Source organism: Nesoenas mayeri, assembly GCF_963082525.1.
Source record: "Nesoenas mayeri genome assembly, chromosome: 2".
NCBI classification, from domain to species: Eukaryota; Metazoa; Chordata; class Aves; order Columbiformes; family Columbidae; genus Nesoenas; species Nesoenas mayeri.
In genome coordinates, this window is record NC_137543.1 from 107068651 (window position 1) to 107088601 (window position 19951).

General features: G+C 40.0%; 2 protein-coding genes across 2 annotated transcripts in view; one reads left to right on the top strand and one right to left on the bottom strand.

Annotated features, from left to right (window-relative positions):
- Positions 1-14854, top strand: part of TPK1 (thiamin pyrophosphokinase 1) — a gene marked incomplete at both ends in the record, with an annotated part of 307976 nt that extends 293122 nt beyond the window's left edge. Inside the window, one exon of the mRNA XM_080338654.1 lies at positions 14736-14854. Within this exon, the coding sequence (XP_080194780.1) occupies positions 14736-14854 (119 nt within the window). The remainder of the gene's footprint in view (positions 1-14735) is intronic.
- A 2464-nt stretch (positions 14855-17318) lies between these two features.
- On the bottom strand, positions 17319-19437 carry SEC61G (SEC61 translocon subunit gamma; the record flags this gene model as incomplete). The annotated part of the gene is made up of 3 exons (XM_080339887.1): positions 19367-19437; positions 18488-18587; positions 17319-17425 (listed from the first exon to the last, which is right to left on the bottom strand). Exons 2-3 carry the CDS (start codon positions 18579-18581, stop codon positions 17319-17321), a joined length of 201 nt encoding a protein of 66 aa, XP_080196013.1. The 5' UTR covers positions 18582-18587; positions 19367-19437.
- Between the last annotated feature and the right edge of the window lie 514 nt (positions 19438-19951).

The window sequence follows — 19951 nt, forward strand, 5'->3', positions numbered from 1 at the left end:
TCAAACTGAGTGTTCTGTGGTATATAGTCTGATACTACTACCTGTAGAAGATCAGAATTTAATCAAGAAAATTAAGATTTGCTTTCTGTTTTGGAAGAAAAGGTTTCTGTATTGACAGACAGGCAACTGCTGTGCATGTCATTTCCTAACCTTGTCTCCTACGACTCTGTTATACAGAGCTGCATGTACATATGCAACAGAAGGAAAGCTACAGCATAACCTGATGGTAGTTTCCTTAGGCTGAATGCAAGCATGGCATATTCTTATGAGACGCTTGTAAAACTTTATTTCCAAATAGCAGCAATGAGTAGTGGTTTCCAGCATGTCTCTTGGAGCTCTGGAAATGGATATTTTACTCAGCACTAAGCACTAAGCCAGCTGGGATTTGTTCAGATAAGCTCTTTCCTTCCTGATGTATTTTAATATCTCCATTTTTGCCACAAGTGTCTTCAAGTTAGTATTATTTCCTTTTTTTTAAGACTTCAGCTTTCTATGTTTGTGGTCCAGAACCCACCAGTCTGCCGAAGATAAACTGAAATAGGATGTATCTGTTGGGCAAGTAACTTCCTCCCAAAGGAAAAAAGTGAAAGACTCCAAATTTTGAGTTCTTCATCTTTCTCTGGTGTTACCTTTTGTTCCAGTAGGAAAAAGACTGATAGAATCAATTACAGCTTTTTCTTCTGTTTTCAGACCTGAGCTAAGAAAGCACAAAAGCAGCAGCACACTTTTGCCCAGTATATTGCAATGTAATTGCATCATTCAATAAAAATTGCAATTGACTCTGCAGTATAAAGGAGAAGGGAATGGGAATGAGAAGCTGGCAGGCAAGTTGTGGCTCACCTGAAATGTATGCACGAGAAGCGTAATGTATCAATGGAAGAGTAGATAGGACTAGGCCCTGGGGGTTATATTCTCATTACCTGTTCACAAAATGTGAAGGGGGAGTAGACTGGCAGACTAAACTGATTAACTACTTTCTATTTGGGGAAGATTAAGTTTTGAGGAAAAACATCCAGTAATCACTGGGGTACTATTTATATCATCATAAACTTGTGTCAACTGATTTTAATAACGATTATTATTATAACAAACAGTAACTCTTATCTCTGCCACTGCACACGTGCTGTTGTAATGAGGAATTTTCCTTTTTTTCCTTCTCCCTTCTGCTCCTTCACACAATACCCTGACTTAACTCAATTTTTTCTCCCCTCTTCCCCCCCCAGCTGTCAATTACTGTCACATTGCTTTGCATCATACACATCAAGAAGAGCAGCTTTTTCCATCAAGTAAGCCAATTCTAAAGCTGCCTTCCCAGAGGCTACACAGATTGTACAAGCTGGAAGAGCTCAGGAAAGAGTAAACCGGACAATAACAAAGGCTCCCAGAGCTGCTTCTGCCTGCCAATCTCTCATGCATGTATTCACATAGCGCTATATATAGGGCATGCCTCCAGGGCCAGAATCGTGTCTACCAGCTCAGGAGCAGACCTCCTATCCACACCATTAATCACAGTGGGGAGGAGGGAAATGGCTCATTACACTACAGCAGTGATACTGTCCATTCTGTCTTCTGCAAATTACAGGAGTTGTCTCAGTGTTGCATTCAGCATCCCCTGACTTTTGAAGTCCATGATCGGTGAGAGGGAACAAAACTTCTTAACAGGACTGTTTACCTGTGGGCAACAGGGGTTAGCCAGCAAACTGCATTTAGTGAGTTTAGAGTGCTATAGCAAGGCAAGCTTTCCAAAATATTTTTTGTGCTGTTAAGTCTTTGGTAGTGTTCCCTCCTTCTCCCAGAATGATAGGTTTGAGGGAACTTTTCTGTTCTGCAGTATTTTCAAGCCCCTCGGTCTGCTTCCGTTATAGTTTGTGCGTGTGACACCTCTAAGGCATCCTTTATGACTGATTGACTTTTGAGTAAGAGCTTCCTGCATTATTTTGGCCTTCCTTAAAGGTCTGTGCTTTGCTGAAGAATCTTATGACTATTTATGGGTACCCTTTCAAAGCAGGAGGCAGACATTTATCCACCTGGCCAACAATGATGTTGGAAGTCATATAACCACACTTTTGCTCACAGCTTTTAGGCTTGACGCTTTATTGCTCTCTTTTCTACTTATGTACCTGTAAATGAGCCCTATACTTCAAAATCTGTATCATCCAGGTTTCGCTCTTGCACATGACTTGACATCACAAACATCTTGCTATGTACTTAACTCATTGCTGCCACGGCTCATCTGTATCAGTCCTGTACAGACCTTGCAAAGTTCTCCAGCTCTTCCTGGAAATGTTGGTGTTTTAGTTGGTGTTTTAGTTGGTGTTTTACTTGGTGTTTTCTAAACCCAACCTCCAGTGAGGTTTGTGCTCTCATGAGACGTTCTTCCTGGATGATTTTAAGGATCGCTGTGAAGTGCTTCCCTTGTTTTCATTGTAGTGGGTGTGCATGTGATGTTATTTTGATGGTTCTTGAAACGAACCTGCCTGTTCCTAGAAGAGCAGTGCTGCCTGTTCCATAACTAATGCACCTTTTGATAGGTGACCATGCCTTGAATTACAAAATGGATTTAATTGTTCAGTGATCACCAACCCTGATGCTGGATCTGAAGCTTGCAGGAGACATCTCTAGGTTTTGAGGGTTACCTCAGTGATACACTGGCCTCTTCCATATCACCGAATGTTTTGTAGTGATATGTAGCAATATACTCCTAAAGCTATGGTATTAGGAGGGATATGTGCTCTCCACATCTTCCAAGATGAGTTGTAGGTCTTGCTTGCTTTGAGACTTCATGAAAAGGGTCTGCTCTGATTGGAATATCCAAGGATTAATCTTTACATGTGTCAATATATTCTCGGTTACTTCTGCTTGCTCTGTAAGCATATAGACATCAGAGATTTTATTTTTTTCTTTAATTGGATGTTGTAGAAGGTTTAGGATAGTAGAGCACAGAAGAATTCAAATGAAAGGATTATAGCTATATTATTTTTTTTTTTCTTATGAGCATTAGTCATAGCTGCATCCATCATGCATTATGCAGCAGACTTGTTGAAACTATTGGTTGGAAAACCCATAGCAGTAGTTAAAGGAATGCTTATAATTTGGAAATACTGTATGCTTTATGAATGATCTGCCTTATTTGAAAGTAGAAATTCATGTTGTTGGGATTTTTTAAATTTTGAGCAGACATACCTAGTTAAAATAAGAAACAGCATAGGAAATTAACTCTTACACCTATGATTCTTCCCTCGGGATAAAGAGATACTCACTCATATTCATATCCTTTTAACTGTACTTATTTCCTTTTCTAACACTTACGCCACACCTCCAAAAATTTGCATTAGTCTGCTGTGGATGGCAACTTAATCAGAAACTTATTTTTTCGTCCTTCAGATACGTTTAAGAAATATGTGCACTTGGGAGGAATTTAAGCTGCTATCATTGTTTCTAGAACTAACAAATGTTTTTAAGTAATTTTTAGCAAAATATGCTTTTCCTCTGAGCTAATTTTGCTTTCAGGAAAATTTTCTCTGTTTCAAAGTAAAAAATATTTCACATCTGGTGGTGAATTGAAACAGTCAGGCAGATAGTTAATGTCTATGAAATTCTGCTAGGTATCATACATTTTGTGAAGTGACTACAAATGTCAAGTACACCAAATGGCCAGGGTGGGAGAAGAAATGTCAAATAAGATCCAATCATATTTAATAAGTTTGATTTTGAGTATAAAATAAAATTCAGAAAGGTTGCGTCCTTAGGTGTTGATAGGAATGTTACTGCTACAATACCCCCTCAGACACTGATAATTAGTGAGGAATGACAACTGTTTGAAAATGGCAGTAATTTCAGGTGAGATAAGGAACATTCCAGCCTATAAATCAGATTTACTTTATGGAAACTCCCTATAGCATAAAAAAAGAGTCTGAGGATGCATTTTCTTACTTGGCAATTCCAGCCGTCATGGTCTTTCAACCCCAAGTGCTAGAAATTAGTAGGTGTTGGCAGAAGTAGACAAGCTGTAATGTACTTGGCTTAGTCTTTTATTTTACTCACAACTACTGGATTTGTAATTCCTTTTCCTTCTCACTTCTTGCAAGGTGTTAGGGGTGGTTTATTGGTAGGTTAAAAGCCAATGTCAAGTCCTCCATACAGTGCAACGGGCGAGCCTGCTGACATGCATCACTGTGCCGTGGCGTGATTGTTGCAATCCATCTTGACCAATGTGTTTGAAAGCGGAACTACAAATAATCAATTGCACTCTTGAAACTTTAATGCCTTTGACTGCACCGTGTAGCACTACATTAATTTAGCGGTGCACTCGGCCTCTGCACTCGAGGGTCAAGAGCTCACATCACCTGGCCTGGGCAGCGCCTGATCTGGCACCGCATGATTAATGCAGAAGCCTTTAATGCCACTCATCCCAGGCAGAAAACATGGGCCTAGGCCTGCTAAGGCAGCAGGAGGAAACATCCCCCAAAATATTGAATCCTTATCACAGGGCTTGGAAGCGCATGACGTGTTTCTGAATGCAGAGGATGAATCGCTAGCCAATTTGCAAAAGGAAAGGCGGGGGATGGGGGAAAGGCTTTTCAAAGGTCAGGAGGAGGAAACAAGCCAACACGCAGAGTATTGTTCATATTGGAAATCATTACTCGAAATCAATCAGACTTTTCCAGAGTGCACAACTAAAGGATCCTCAGTAGCTAGATTTCCACTCAAATAAAATCTTTGACAGTCGATGAGACCTGGGACGTGTCTTTAATGGTGAATCTACTTTTTTTAGTTTCGGGGACAAACATTATATAGAACCTGTTGTGTTCAGCACCATTGACAAGAAATCTGAATCTTGCATCCTAAAAAATACTGTAAAAGCAAACAGACAAAAACTTTAAATGAGGCACATGCACCGACTTAGTCATTCATATACACGGCAGGCACCACTCCTATGTACTTTGTGAAGCAAAGTACAGCTTCAAAAGAAGGAAGATTGTGAAGACACAGTGGTCAACAGTACTTCCAAAAAATCATTTGTGTTTTGGAGGCATGGAGAGCCATCTAATCCAATTGAGTGAACTAAAAACTGTGGTTTGCAGTCTCCTGTTGAGTTTCATGTTCTGTCGCAGAGGTGGCACAGATACACTTTGCTGGTTTTCTGTGAGTGAGTTTGGAGGAGCTGCAGCTCCATGAATGTCAACAAATGTTGCAAGTTTACCATGAAGTTTGAAGATAAATGGACTAGAATTAATAAACACCAGTAATGGCTTTGTAATTGAAATAGTATAGACATTAGAGGTACATAGAATGTTAGTAATCATATTAATTATTTGTTAACAGAAAGACAAAGTATTAAAATTAAAAATCAAAAAGCTTAGTTGTTCACATGCAGATCTAGGGGGACGTTTTGTAACAGAAATAATTGCTTTTGCTTCATCCTCAGGGTGATATTATCTGTGTCTAATTGTTTTCCTGAAGAAAGCAGAGCAATCTAAAATTCTAAGTAAGGAAAGCAATTGCAGGGGTGAAAATAACGACATTTTAGAAGCCTCTCACAGCATCCCACCCCAATGCAGTGAAAGGAAGCAGTGCTGCTAGGAAGGGTAAAGATAAATGGAATTACTTTTCTATTAGAAGTATAATAGACTTTATTAGTTAGTCACCTGTGCTCAGAATAGATCAGCTGTCAGGGAGAGCAAGTAGACGAACATGTACCTTGTGAGCTGTCAGAAGCAGATCAGTGTGGGTTTTTTAAATAATAATTACCCACTTCCAGAGAAATGTTTTAGACAAAAGCACAGCTGCTTTATTGATGATGCCTTTTGTGCATAAGGATGAACATTCTAGTTTGTTCTTTTCATTTTTCCATGTAAATGTAATATCATATTTCCATAAAACCCTTTTAGGAAATGGTGCCATTTGCTATTAAAGCTTGCATAATAAACTTATTTGTCAGGGATTTAATTTGATAAAGTAGGTTATTTGTGATAAAGTGCTAGTAGCTGAGAGGAGCTGCTGCTTGCATTCAAGACTGGTGATGCCCTTGCTCTCTGCAAGTCACCGTGCAACCTCCTGTCCTGTGATTCGGTGTGGCAGGGCACATAGAAGATACCAGCTTTTTCTATACCCTGACCAGTGCTCAGAGGTGAAGGCAGCTGTTTGCTTCGTTGTGGTCAGAGGAGCACCCTGAGCACCAGATCTGCTATTCGGTCACAGTTTAATAGACCTTCTGGTCTGGCAACTTGATTGAAATGAGGTCTGGGAGCAAGAAACTCTGCAGCTGATGGTCCAGAGAGTCCATGGCGCATAGGTGGATGCTGAGGGCCACACAGGAGTTCAAAGAGCAGCTGTAGACTGGGTCAGTTCTGGTGGGGGCTGGACTTGGAGGGGAAGGGTTTAAATATGCAGTATTTTGAACCCCTCTGCTATTGTAACATTGCATGTTGTGCACAGCCACCTTTGTTTTGCCACAAGCATTGGTTCCAGCCCGCTACCGTTCAGCTGCTTTGCTTCCTGCCCCTACAAAATGTGTCAGAAGCTGGAGTTAAGGACTGAGCCTCTACAGAGATTTGTCAAATCATATTTAATTTAATTTTGGCACTGTAGCCCAGTGACAGAGCAACTTGTACAGCAGAACAGGGCTCTGGATATGGAGCTGAGCTAGTGCTGGCAGCAATGATAAGGAGGAGAAGTTAGCATGCTTAAATTTGTTTTTCAGAGCTGGCGAGGGACTGGCTTCAGATCAACTCCCTTAGGAAAATCACATCCCCACCACAGGGAAAGGAAGCGGAGCAGTGCTGGATTTGCTGGCAGACTTGACACTGGGGATTCTTCCTACGCACTGGCAGGCAGTAGAGGAGGCCGACTGGCCGAGACCATGGTGCGGTGTTTATGGTAGGGCTGCTGTTCTCCTCTGTGGAGCGGGTGAGCAAGATCTCCATTTAACCCAAGCTATGTAGGAATTTACTGAGCAAATATCCATATACTCATATTTCAGCTACAGGCCCAGTTTGGATGTTATGGGAATAATCATGGTATCTGCACATTTTTGCAAATGATACGAATAACAGTACTGTGCAGAAGCTGGAAGAGTTGTATTATACATGTGTTTTAAAATCCTCTTTTGCTGCTTCTTATGAATTTATGCATCTAAATGTGACAGAATTTATCAGGATTCCAAAGAGTAGAAGAGAAAAATAATTAACGATGTGTTCTGCTTAACTAATATCACACATAAAACCCACTGAAGGATAGATGGGTTTCTGTGAGAGGGTGTTTTTTTCATCTTTATCCGAAGTGCTGGAAAGTGTAGCTAGAGGCAAGATGTTGATCAAGGTCAGTCCTGGATCTGGTTGTGTTGTAAAGCTTTCTGGTGCCATGGTATTCAAAACCTGAGTTCATGGACGTATTCTCCTAGCCCTGAGATTTGAGTCAGGAAAAGATGGCCTGTCTTTCCTCTTCCCCCACCTCTCTTCCCTGTCTCCAACAGCCCCATCAAGAGGGAATGCAGGGGGAATTTCACTCCTTTCTGCAGCATTGTGTGTGGTCATTTGCTAGGATCATTTGGATATCTTCCTCTAGCAAATTCAGTAGATTTCACCATCACATGCATCATATCAACTTGGTGTAGCAGCTTTCCAAATAGCAAGTATTGTCAGGTTCTTTGCCATCACGTCAAACCAGAGTTTCAGACCTAAATGCCAAGAGAACATGTCATTTTAGCTATTTAGCTATTAGCTAATCTTGGATTTCAGTGTTGTACCAGATTGCCAGTCTCAGCTTTATGTGACTATGTAATGTCTTTGAAGCATGGCAGCATAATAAGATGTTGTTCGCTATGACGTGTCTTCTGGATAAATTTAGAACTAAGACAATTCATTAGCTAATTCATCTCAGCATTACTCTTGCCCCTTTTTTCTCATGAGAATAGCATATCTCACAACACAGAGACAGACCAAAATAGCAACAAGTTAGTTTTTCTAGATTATATGCAAGATCTATGCAGTACTGTCAAACTGAAACTATATTTTATTTCTGTAGCTGTTGAATGCTCTAACACTATTATTAATAGCACCTGCCACTTCTACAGCCCCTCAGAGTTGTAAGTAGTTTGATAAACATTATGCAAACTTACTGGAAAGCATCAAAAATGAAGTGAACACTCTGCTTCTTACTGGCTAAAATAAATTCTTTAAATTACTTCATAGCCTGGTTTTGCCTTTAGCTTAGCGGAACAATCATCCAGACCAGCTAGTTCCCTGATTTTCTTTATACTTAGAATTTTGGTGAATCACTTCTACTGTTGTAGATTGGTACAGATATATCATATTTAGACTGGAAAGGCACTAGTGAAAATAGTGTATACAGTTTCCATGTCAGACTCTCCAGGCCACTTTAATCAAGAGGCTAAAGTGATTTTGAATAAACGATGGAGCACATCTTGCTGGTAGTGCTAAAATGCTGCTAATAGCCATAGAAGCTTCCTTCAGTTAATGATTCTTGTTGATTTTGGTGAAGCAGTAGTGGCAGCAGAGATGTAACTGTAAGAAGTGCTCTATTTCTTAGCATCATTTTTATCAGCTTATCATTTTAAATTGCCTTCAAGCAGGTGATGTGACAGGAGGAGCTTGAGTTATTCTTACAGTACCACCATGATTACAAAGCTGGAAAAATATGTGGAAAAAAATGTGTGCTGGAAATAAATGTGAAAACTTCTGACATCCATTTGCATTTCTGAAGGCTCACTCAACATGGGTGGTTTCTATCCAGGGCAGAACATGCAGTGCTGTGAACATATTTTTCTCCCTTTTTAAATGAAACTGTTAAGCCTTGACAGCCAGTGCTTTTGTTGTCGTTTCCTAAATTCCCACCGATGTGAGGCCAGGCAGCCTGTGCTGCAGAGCCCCTGCCCATAATCTTTGCCAGCATCTGAACTGGTGGAATAACGCCCGGCCTTGCCTGCTGGGCCCCCTCCACCCCAAATTCTCTCAATGCTTTCATGAGCCCACTCATATAGTTCTCTTGAGATTAAAAATAAACATTGTTCTGTTTCAAAGCACAAAACCAGGTACCGAAAGTTATGATAATTATACAAATTGCCCAATGCAATCTCTGCTTGTTCAAAAATCCCCTTGGCCCCGAGGGGATCTGTGCCATGGCAGGCTGGCCTGTCCTCTCCCAGCAGACTCGGCAAGCCTTTGTGCTACTTCTGTGCTGTGTCAGTATTGAAAATAGTTCGTGTTTTATTGTAAATTACTGTTATTTGCAACTTCCAGTTTTGCAGTTCCCACTCCACAGAGATCAAGGACTCAATTTTTCCTTTGTACACATCAGTGTAAATCAAGATTAACTCCAGTGAAGTCAGGCTAATCTCAGGTGTAAAACTAGGAGGAACGAAAGGAAAATCAGGCTATAAACTATTTCGTTTTTATTTTTAAATAGCAAAATTAATGCTGCTGTTCTGCAGACACAGGGTGACCTGCAAAGTACTAGCTCATGCGTTACTAATGCATCTCCATTTAAATGCAGATTTTTGCTCCTAACACAGAACTTCAGGGAAATCCTCTCCAGATAAACTATAATAGAATACCAAATGGTAATTCAATATTTCATTTTAACTTGTGTTTCAGTTTATTGATCTTAATTTTCTATCATTTTGATGCCACATTTGCCTAGGGGGAAGAGGATTACATTTACTACACTAAGGCTTTTAATTAATAATTAATTATCTTGATATTCCAAACATCAATGGCAGCAGCATCAAACTGCGTGTACTCCTGTACCTATTTATATTTTTGATGGTAGAAATTGGCAAGGTGCAACTTTACGTGTTTCAGGAAGTAATTGAGACTCACAGTTGAGAAAAGGGAGCATAGCAATAGATATCATGGTATCATGGGACATGCCTGTCATGACAGTGCTTTATTCTCAGTCATTTGTGGTAACAGTATTAAGATCTTGACTTGTTGGCAAAATCCCATAAAGTGGGGATCCTTGTGCTACACAAGACATGAGGCATGACTGATCAACCATTCTCACACCAAAATCACTTATTTCACTAAATTTGCTCCTTGATAAGGAAGGACTTGTCCCTCATAAACTCCTCAACCGGCATGTCCATTAGATATTGCAGTTCAAAGCCTCTCTCAGCTGCCTAGATTTTGCTGTGTTTTCGGTATTGATGTAGGAATAACCAGAAGGCCTGCTTGATCAAGCAAGACTTTCCAATTAATGACAGCATTTGGTTTTGCTGTATCTGATATGTTTAAGAAAAACTTTTTTCTCTGTATATACTTCCCTCAAGCCCTGCTTAAGTGCAGCTTATAAAATGTACATGAGACCCTGATAGAAGCTCTCTTCTGCTGGACTGAACTTTAAACTTAAGTATCCTAAACAGCACAATGAAGTCATAGAAATATTGTTGATAAGTCTACTAGATAATGAATACAGTTATTAAGAAGAGTAACCTGATATTCCAAGTTAGAAGTTTTTGTAGCACCTAACAGGACAAGACTATATCTAGTTATAACTAGTCCACACTATTTCTCAGTTTCTAGGCTGAAAGTCTGCAGCACAATGGTGAACACATTGCAAGCCAGGCTTAGGTCTCATTTTCAGTACCATCAACTGAAAAATAAAATTCCTAACCACAGTAGGGGTATAAATATGATAGGAGTTTTTAAAATAGGGTGCATTTTGCATTTTGTTAACATTCCCAAATGTTGTTCTGGCAACCATAGCATTCATCAGTTTGCAAAATCTTACATCTGAGATTAACTTTCTCCACATAGCAACCTTAGAATTGTGTATTTTTTAAATTTAAAAAAAAAATAAATCAAAAGACAAGCAAAAAATAGTGGAAATGGCTAGTGTTAGGGTTAATGACACCTCCTTTGTTGTATAATTTGGTCAGCAAAAAGGATGTCTAAGAAATAATGATCTTTGTGATTATGCTCCTTTGGGAAGCTCACCTATGAGCTAGACTTCTTCTCTAATTTATTTCCAACATTCTCAAACCCTGACAGATTCAATCACCTGCTAAACAAAATAAAAACTGCTAGAAAAACATCCCTCTACTAGCACATCAAAATAAGCCCAGTTCGTGACCATGTTTAGGTCTGAATTAGTGATGTGTTACAATCCATCAGACAGAAATGAGAATCTTTTGTTACTGATAAGAACATTGGGCACACCATAAAAAGCTGCCTCATAATTGATTTTGTTAGGTTTTGGGTTTTTTTCTCAAAAGGCAGGAATAGCATTTGCTTTCAGTTCTGAAGTCCAGAGTTGTCAGACTTCAAAACCAACACCACAGAACTACCACCTAGTTACCTTCTCATGTAATCCCTCTTGACCCCCACGGATTTCCTTGAAGGCATGTGCTGACTTTGGAATAGCTGGGTAGCGTATTTTTTTTCATGAACAGTCTATTATCAGTAAATGCAGTTCAACCAGAACCAAAGCAGTAAGGAAATTCAAAGGAAAAAGAAAATGTCTATCACTGTTGGAAGTGGGGGGGTGTGTTGTTTTCAATGAGTCGCTTCTGGTTTTATCCAAATCGGCTCTTGAAGGTTCTCATGAAAAACAGAAGACTATTTGTCTAAAAGACAGGGTTTTGTCCAAAAGACAGGGGTTTTGAGATTGATTTTAAAAAATCATAATGCAAAATCCTTTATTAAAATATTTTTTGTACCCATTAAAACTATATAAATACTAGAATATAAAAACTTTTCTTTCTTTGGAATGCACCTCAGAAAATGAATCTCAGTAGCAACAGTGTTTTGGGGTTTTTGTAATAAGTTTTTTCCCAAGGCACAAGCTCTCGCCAAGACTTAACAAATAAGACTGAAAGCCATTTAAAAAAAGGGAATGGATCAGGTAGGAACTGATAAAGCTTCCCACTTCTTTGACCTTGTAAACTTCACATCATAATGCATGACACAGCAGGAAGCTTTCCTAGAAGCAGTAGTATTTCCTTTACTGGCTTAAACCTAGTTTTTCACACTAATTACTGTTCATTTATTGAATGGAAAGCATGTGTTTTTAATTATGTTAGTTGAAATGTTGGCTGGTTGTGAAACCAAGTACTTGGAATTGGTCCATTTGAGCCATGTGAATCAGCACTACAGTTTTATGGCTTTTGCATTTTTTCACTTCAGCATTTCAAACTGTGATGCTTGAACACGAGAAAATTTGGTAGAGAAAGATTAAAGGCTCCACCTAGTGGGTAAGAACATTTTATTTAAAGAAAAAAAAAAAAGAGGCAGGATTTTCACTTCATTTTATGCATGAAAAAATACTGCTTCAGATTTTGTTTCATTAATCTGCCATGTTGTTCTTAATTCTTGCCTTCTACAGAGCCATCATTTCATATGCAAAGCTGAAACATTAAGAATTATTCTGGCAGCCTTGAGCAAGAAGCAATAAATAATACTAAATGAGTGAGTTTATACAGGAGAAGAGTTGATCCACAAAGTTCTTCCTCCCCCCTCTTCAAGCTTCAATATATAATAACCAAAAATGGATAATTTGTGTGTCAGCAAATATTTTAAACTATTTGAGGTTCTTTCCTACTTAAAACTGACTGGAAACATTCATGACTTCACCATAACACTTAACACAGCATTTTGGGAGTATCTGACAACCAATGGTAGGACAAGGGGTAATAGGTTCAAACTGGAAAACAAGAGGTTCCACTTAAATTTGAGAAGAAACTTCTTCTCAGTGAGGGTGCCAGAGCACTGGAACAGGCTGCCCAGGGGGGTTGTGGAGTCTCCTTCCCTGAAGACATTCAAAACCCGCCTGGACACATTCCTGTGTAACCTCATCTGGGTGTTCCTGCTCCAGCAGGGGGGATTGGACTGGATGATCTTTCGAGGTCACTTCCAATCCCTAACATGCTGTGATTCTGTGATTTTTATACAGCAACGCCTGTATGTTACCTCACCTTCATTAAATTACCTGTTTACCTGCGAAGGGTGAAATCTGTGTTCTCTGGCAACTTGGTCCAGCGCATCAGCTTCTGGCATGGTGCAACCCCATCGGGCCCCGCTGTCTCTTCCAAAAGCAAACACCAAAACTCCGGAGCCTGCCTAGCACTGTTGTGTGTCCGAAATCATCCTGGTAGAATCTCGTACCTTTATTTTTGGCACAATACTTGTTTTTTAGCTCTTTGCTGAACTTCTGCACTGCATTGCAGTTTCTCTCCAAACTCTTGGGAGATTCAAATGGCAGGACTCTCCAATTTAATGCAGTGATGAAACTCGGATGTTATTCTCTCATTCCAACCAAACATGACCAGCAGCTGAAACCTTCTCTTCAGGGAGTGGGAGCAGGAACAAGCAGCAGCAAGAGCAGATTTGGCAGAAGAGACGCTGAACCACATTGTAGGTCCTGCCTTTTGTCAGACTCTCATTTTCAAACCATAAAACCTGGCAAGAGTAATTCTGCCTGTGCAACTTCCAGCAATGGGTAGACAGTGTAATATGCATTGTAATAACACATTATTACACCCAAGTTTACTATAGCCCATGTTCATATCCACAACTGGAATATTTGTCACCTATGCAAATCACAAAATAGAGCTTAATATGTTGTTTTGCATACCGCTGGGTCACAGGGACATCTCCATTTGCAGTGGGCTGCTTGATAGCAAAGCCAGAGGCTTCTTCCTTCAGTATTAAAGCACAATTTGGCAATTCTGACAGGCCACACAGACTTGCTGATCTGCCTGAACAATTCCTCCCAGCTTCAGCTCTCCTTGTATCCTTCATGGACATGCAATTCTCAGTGGCACCAGCAAGTAAGAGCAGTCATTTGGCTTGTTTTACAGACTAAAACCACGGATAGACTTAGAGTTCTTACTCTGAACCTTTATATGAGCAAGGACTAATACAGAATTGACTAGTCTGAGTGGCTTTGGGGAAGTTCACGTTTTCAAAATGCAAGCAATGCTATCTCCAAAGTGGAGGAAATGGAAAATAAAAGTTAAGCTGCATATTTTTTTTTGGCTTGGGGACAGCTTCTGTCTTTGGTCTCAGCTTGTAGGAAGTCTATGTAGCCCTTAAAACATGTCAGCCAAACTAATACAGGATGGTTGTTTAAAACTTCATGGATATTTCAAAATTATTATTACAACTGCACTGTTATAGCTGTGTTAAACTCTCCTAAAATTGACATGAGCTATTTGTTAGAGTCATGCCACTTGGTTTCTAATGCAGGTGGACACCTACCTCACTAGGCATGCAATAGAAGAAAAGATGAAAGTCACTTCAAAGCAGAAGTTGTTAAATAATACCACTTTTAACTGCTGGCCTTTGCTCTAGAGCTGTTCACATTTTAAGGGATTATAGGCTTGCTGCTGAGCTAAAGCAAATCCCATGCTTGGAACTACAGTAAGACCCTTTGCCTCATTTTACTTTAAATACCTTTTCCAGCACTGGTACTTGAGCTGATGCTAATGAAAGACAAATTGTCAGATGTGAAACTCTGGGGACCTCTGCTTTTGTAATAATCTGCTGTAAACTCAAAATGCTAATTTGGGGATTAAGTATTTACTCCCTCAACAGGTCATCAGAGAGTCTCATACAAGCCTTCTAATTAATATTTAACATAACTATTTTAGATGTTGTCTGGGTTGGATTCACTCAGCTGTTTTTTCCTTCTTTACAGGAGCAGCAGTGTTTACAGCAATAAATGCACATCAGTGCATTTGTTTCAAGAGTACCGCTAAGTCTCTTTTTTTTCTATAGCTAACCAGGTGCTGAAGTTTGGAACACTCGTCAGTACTTCCAACACCTATGACGACTCCGGGATTGTGACCATTGAGACGGACAAGACTTTGCTGTGGACAATGGCTATCAAAAGATGAGCTACAGCTGCCTTTTCTGATCTGACTCAGCTTGAATTACTGCAAAATTTCAGTCAATTAAGACAGTAAAGCTGTTACAAAAGACATAAACAGGCACTGATTTTATGTACTGAATGGAAAACAAGTCTGAAATAAAAGTCATTTGAGATCAAATCAAGATTAGCAGCAATAATTTAGTACTTCATTCTGGTACCTCACCCAACTTAATCAGAAGACACATGAGCTGCCACCCAATACAATCACAAACAAGTGGATGTGAAGAAACTGCTACTGGTTACTTCAGACTATTTTTACAAAGTATGATTTTCCAATGCTGAACTATTTTTTCCCCTTTTGCCTAAAGGAAAGACAGTACACAGTTGCAAGTAGGGTAACTGTATTGGAAGATGATAGCACTAAGAGCAGTTAATCTCATTTTTCTGTCCTGGTTTGTGACATACGTAGGTGCTGGTGAAGACTTCTCAAAAAGAGTAATAATTGAACTTTTCTACTTATGAAGCAAGTTTGTGTACTGAAGAAGCTTCAGTCTTGCTATAATACCAATATCAGATTTCTCAGTATTAAGTGCTTTTAAAGTCTGTAAAAGAAGTAGCATTGTAACTTCTGCAAATATGAAATGCTTACAATTAGCTTTTTGGAGTGAAATCTAAATTTTTTAATCTCAATCTGAGAAGGAAGAGCATTGCATCTACAAGAGCTTTTGCAGGCTTAGTTTTTTAAAATTGAAATATTCAACCATTTAATGATGGAAACTTCCATGTCAACAAATGCAGAGCCCTTTATGATTCTACATGCAGTTGTCTTACAGAATCAGTATCCAAAACAGGTGTATGTCCTATCCAACAGTGGATCAAGAAGTTGTTGATTCGCTGAAGGACTGCTTAATATCTCTGACAACTAAATTAACCTCAAACCATGCATTTTAGTAACCAACTAAGTTCGGCTTTCTTAAGTATGCCATCAGAATAAGGACTGGCAATGCAAGCTCTTTATTTGATAGAGTTTTTTTTCCAGTCAAGTACATAATATAACCTAACAAGACTTCCAAATTCATAAAGGAATTAGGGGTAATGCTGGCAATTTCAGAAATTAGTGACAAGAATTCCAGTTGACAGACTTTAAAATCACTACTTGAGAGGATACAGTAATGCTGTTTTCCTGCTGCCTACCTTTGCTGGAACAATGCTGTTTACTCAGCAGTAATTAAGCATTGGAACAGCTTCTGAAGAGAGGCTGTGCAGTTGTCACCCTTGGAGGTTTTTAATACAGGACTGGACAAAGCCCTAAGCAACCTCGTGAGAATGCAGCACTGACCCAGCTTTGAGCAGAAGGTTGGACTAAGGACCTCCCAAGGTTCCTTCCTACCTGAATGATCATATTACACTTGAAAGAACTAACAAAACAAACCAACCAAACAAAAAAATCCCACAACACACACCACCACCACACTCTACTACTACTACTAAAAAAACCCCGTAATATAGGCAGGTCTGATCACATATGCTTTAAAAGATGACTAAAATGACAACGCTGGAAAACTCAAACTGAGCTTGTTTAATAGCAAACAAGTTACAAAGTTGTGAAATCCTTAGAGCAAGCGTCACAAACATCTTGGTCTTCATAATGAATAATCAGCCACCTCTGTTGAGAGAACAAAGTAAACAGTTTTAACATGTGATCAAGTGATCCCATCTGAAGTCTGATTTATCTTCCCACCATTGATTTGTTAGGACAGGCATTGCTACTGTTACTGCTTATCTCCTATTTTCAAACATTTCTCCTTGCCTAGAGGACCACTCTTACAGATATAAGCAAGCTGCATGTCATGGTCAAGGAGTAGTATTTAACCTGTTCCAGTGCCAAAAAAGGGATTACATCAGCTCTGGAGAATCTGAGGAGTTTTGTCAGTACCATGGCTGCTGGTCAACTTAAGAGTCAGGTTTTTCATGCTGCAACATTCATTCAAAAAGGTATTTTACAGAATGCAGTTACACATAAAGTTTCAAACACATCTAGCACTCACTACATGAACAAGACCAAGTTTATTCTGTGCCTTGTCATCTTCCAGCACAATCACTCAGTCTTCTCGACCTTACTGTCCACACATTGATTTTTGGATGCTCAAATTATACACTGGAAACAGTAAGAGTATGCAAGATCCAAATCAGGTAAATGTTCTGTGGTCAAATGCACACTGAGGAACTGGAAAACAAAATATCTGATGTTCAGTTTTGAAGAAAAATACTCCAAAAAACCCTGATGAACTGTGGATCTAATACTTTACAGCATACTAAATTAACAACCTACTTCCTTTGAATCAAGTATTACCTGTCATATTACACTAACCTGAAATGCACAGATACTAAAACAACTTGAATCCTGTAGGGCTCATTAACATGCTCTGTTTAAAATTGAACAGGTAAAAGTGTATGTAAAATTTTGTGAAATTTAAGGTCATATTTACTTACACAATGATATTGTTGATGGGGATATGGATCAATTTGACAAAGAAACCAATAAATCCCATTATTGCAAAGCCTATTGCTGTTGCCATGGCAATCTTCTGGAACTCTGCAAAAAAAAAAATCCAGTTTTTCAGAAGACAGATGAGATTTTAAGAGAAGACACTGCTTTCCAGAAAGCATGGCGATCTCAATGATTTTAAATAGTAAGAAAAATCAGAAACACTCAAGAGTTCATAACAATTCATGGAACATTTCTTCTATTATTATCTTTCCTTCATATCCCTACAAGCCTTGAAAATAATCCTCAGTACAGTATCAAAAAATGGAAAAGCTGCATTTATGTTTGTCATAGGAAGACAGCATCTTAAGTCCTCACAAAAACTGAGTACTCAAGTAATATTCTAGATTATTTTAAGACAGGAAACACGAAGTGGACTAGGAAGGTCAACAGCATCTCACAACCCTGCCAGTCTGACAGCAAACAAAGTTCCTTACTGATCTCAAAAGTAAACTTCATTGTGAGCATGTGAATAAAGCATCATAACTACTATCACTAAGGACAACCAGTAACATTCTGGTTATAGTTATAGCTTCTCTCTAATGCCTTTGAAAAAGTCCAAAAATCTTCTTCTATACCTCCAGTAACAAAGCTCTTCCCGTCCCAATCAGGCAGCCACTGACAACTGTGAAGTACTGAACGGGCACGGCAAAAAGTGACGCTCTCACGTTTTGATTCTTCTACCACAAAGTGTTTCCTCCAAGGTCATGTAACAAGCAGTTTCCTCCAGAATTTCCCCCAAACTGACTACAATCAGTCCAACTCCACTGCCGCATTTGTCTTTTCAAAGGGCATACAAGTTCTTCTCAGATCAGTTTACCTCATACATGAAGATTATTACTTACTGTCTCAAAATGGCTAATTTCAGCTACCTAACAAATTTCATAAGATGAGTTTTAGTACCAATTTCACACACCTGGCCAAGACACATTCCAGTTTATTATATCCAGAACCATAAACCCATTAACAACTGGACAGCTGCTCAAGTTTAAATCTCGTATTAGAAGCTGAGGAACATTCACAACAAATAAATAAAGTAATACACTAAAAGATACGTGGTAAAATATAAGATGAAATAAGGATTGTATCCCAGTTTATTGTGTGCTTTACCTTTCCTGTCAGGCTTGGTGCATCTTTTAACAAGTCGTATGGAGTCTTTTACAAACTGGCGGCTGGGTTCCACGAATTGCATTACCTGATCCATGATTACCTGCAAAGATGAACAGATTTAGTAATGGTGGTGCCACGTACATACTAAAAATGATATTTTTTTAATTACAAAAGTAGAAGGAGCACTACAAAAATTTGCAAAGACTTAACTTAAAATTACTTTTTCCTATCTAACTGGACTTCAAAATATAGTTCCACTTTGCAGAAAATAAAGACACTGTCAATATGTGAACACTTTGCAGAAAATAAAGACGCTGTCAATAAATGAACATGATGACTGACCAAATCTACAAAATATGAAAAGTTATGCCTATCAGCATAGGAAGTGGAAAACAACAGCTCCATCACAGCATGTTTTCAGCTTATATCCTACACTTGCTTTTTGAGAAAGCTACTGGAGATTTACAACTAGACAAAAGTCACCCATTTCAATAAATCCCTTAGCCAAAAGCCGGTGAGCACCGACAGAAATACCACGGCCTGATTTTATTCTCAGAACAAGCATCTGCCAGCTTCAACCCCCAACCAGGACACCGGGTTATATGGATCCGCGGTCACTAAGCAGCACAGGCCCCCTGACAGGAGGGTCCCCCACATCGGCCCCTCTCCGGTCCCCCTCAGGAAGCGTTCCCGACGCTCCCCTCCCGTCCTCCTCATAAAGCGTCCCCGACGTTCCCCTCCCGCCACCGAGGCCGGGGGGCCACGCACGTCTCAGCTCCCTAACCCCAGCCCGTGTCAACACGCAGCACCAGCCCACGGCCTCGGCCCCCCAACGTCCCCCTTCCCCCCTGTTCCCAGCCCCCGCCATGTGGCCCTCACCACTCGCACTGCCGGGCGAAGGCCACGTCGCACAGCGGCGGGAGACGGTGACGTCACCGCGCCGTGCGTGCCGTGCGCCCCACCCCTTCCCGCCTGGACAGGGCGGGCTTAGTTTTAAGAAGGAAAAGGAGGATTTGGGGCGTGACTGTGAGGGGTCGGGGATTCCGGGGCTTGGGTGAGAGCCTCTCCGGCTTCAGGGTTGCCCGCCCGTGAGATAGGCGGGGGCAGCTCCCCTGGTTGATGCGCCCGGAATTTACCCGGGCGGCGCTTCTGCGGGTGTTCGACCGCGAATTTGCTTTTCCGTGAGGCTGTAGCAAGAATAAGATCCAATAGGTCTGTAGCGGGAAATGAGGCGAAGGTGGTGCCGATGTGCCTGTAACAAATGCTCTCCCATGAAGGGAGGAGGAGAGGAAAAAAAAAAACCCAGAAACAAGAACAACAAAACACACACCAAAAGCACACACACAAAAAACCCAAACCAACAAAAATCAACAAACAAAAAATTAAAATATAAAACACACACCCCCCAAAACAAAACAAAAACATACAAACCCAAAACAACAACAAAAAAACCCACAAAACAAA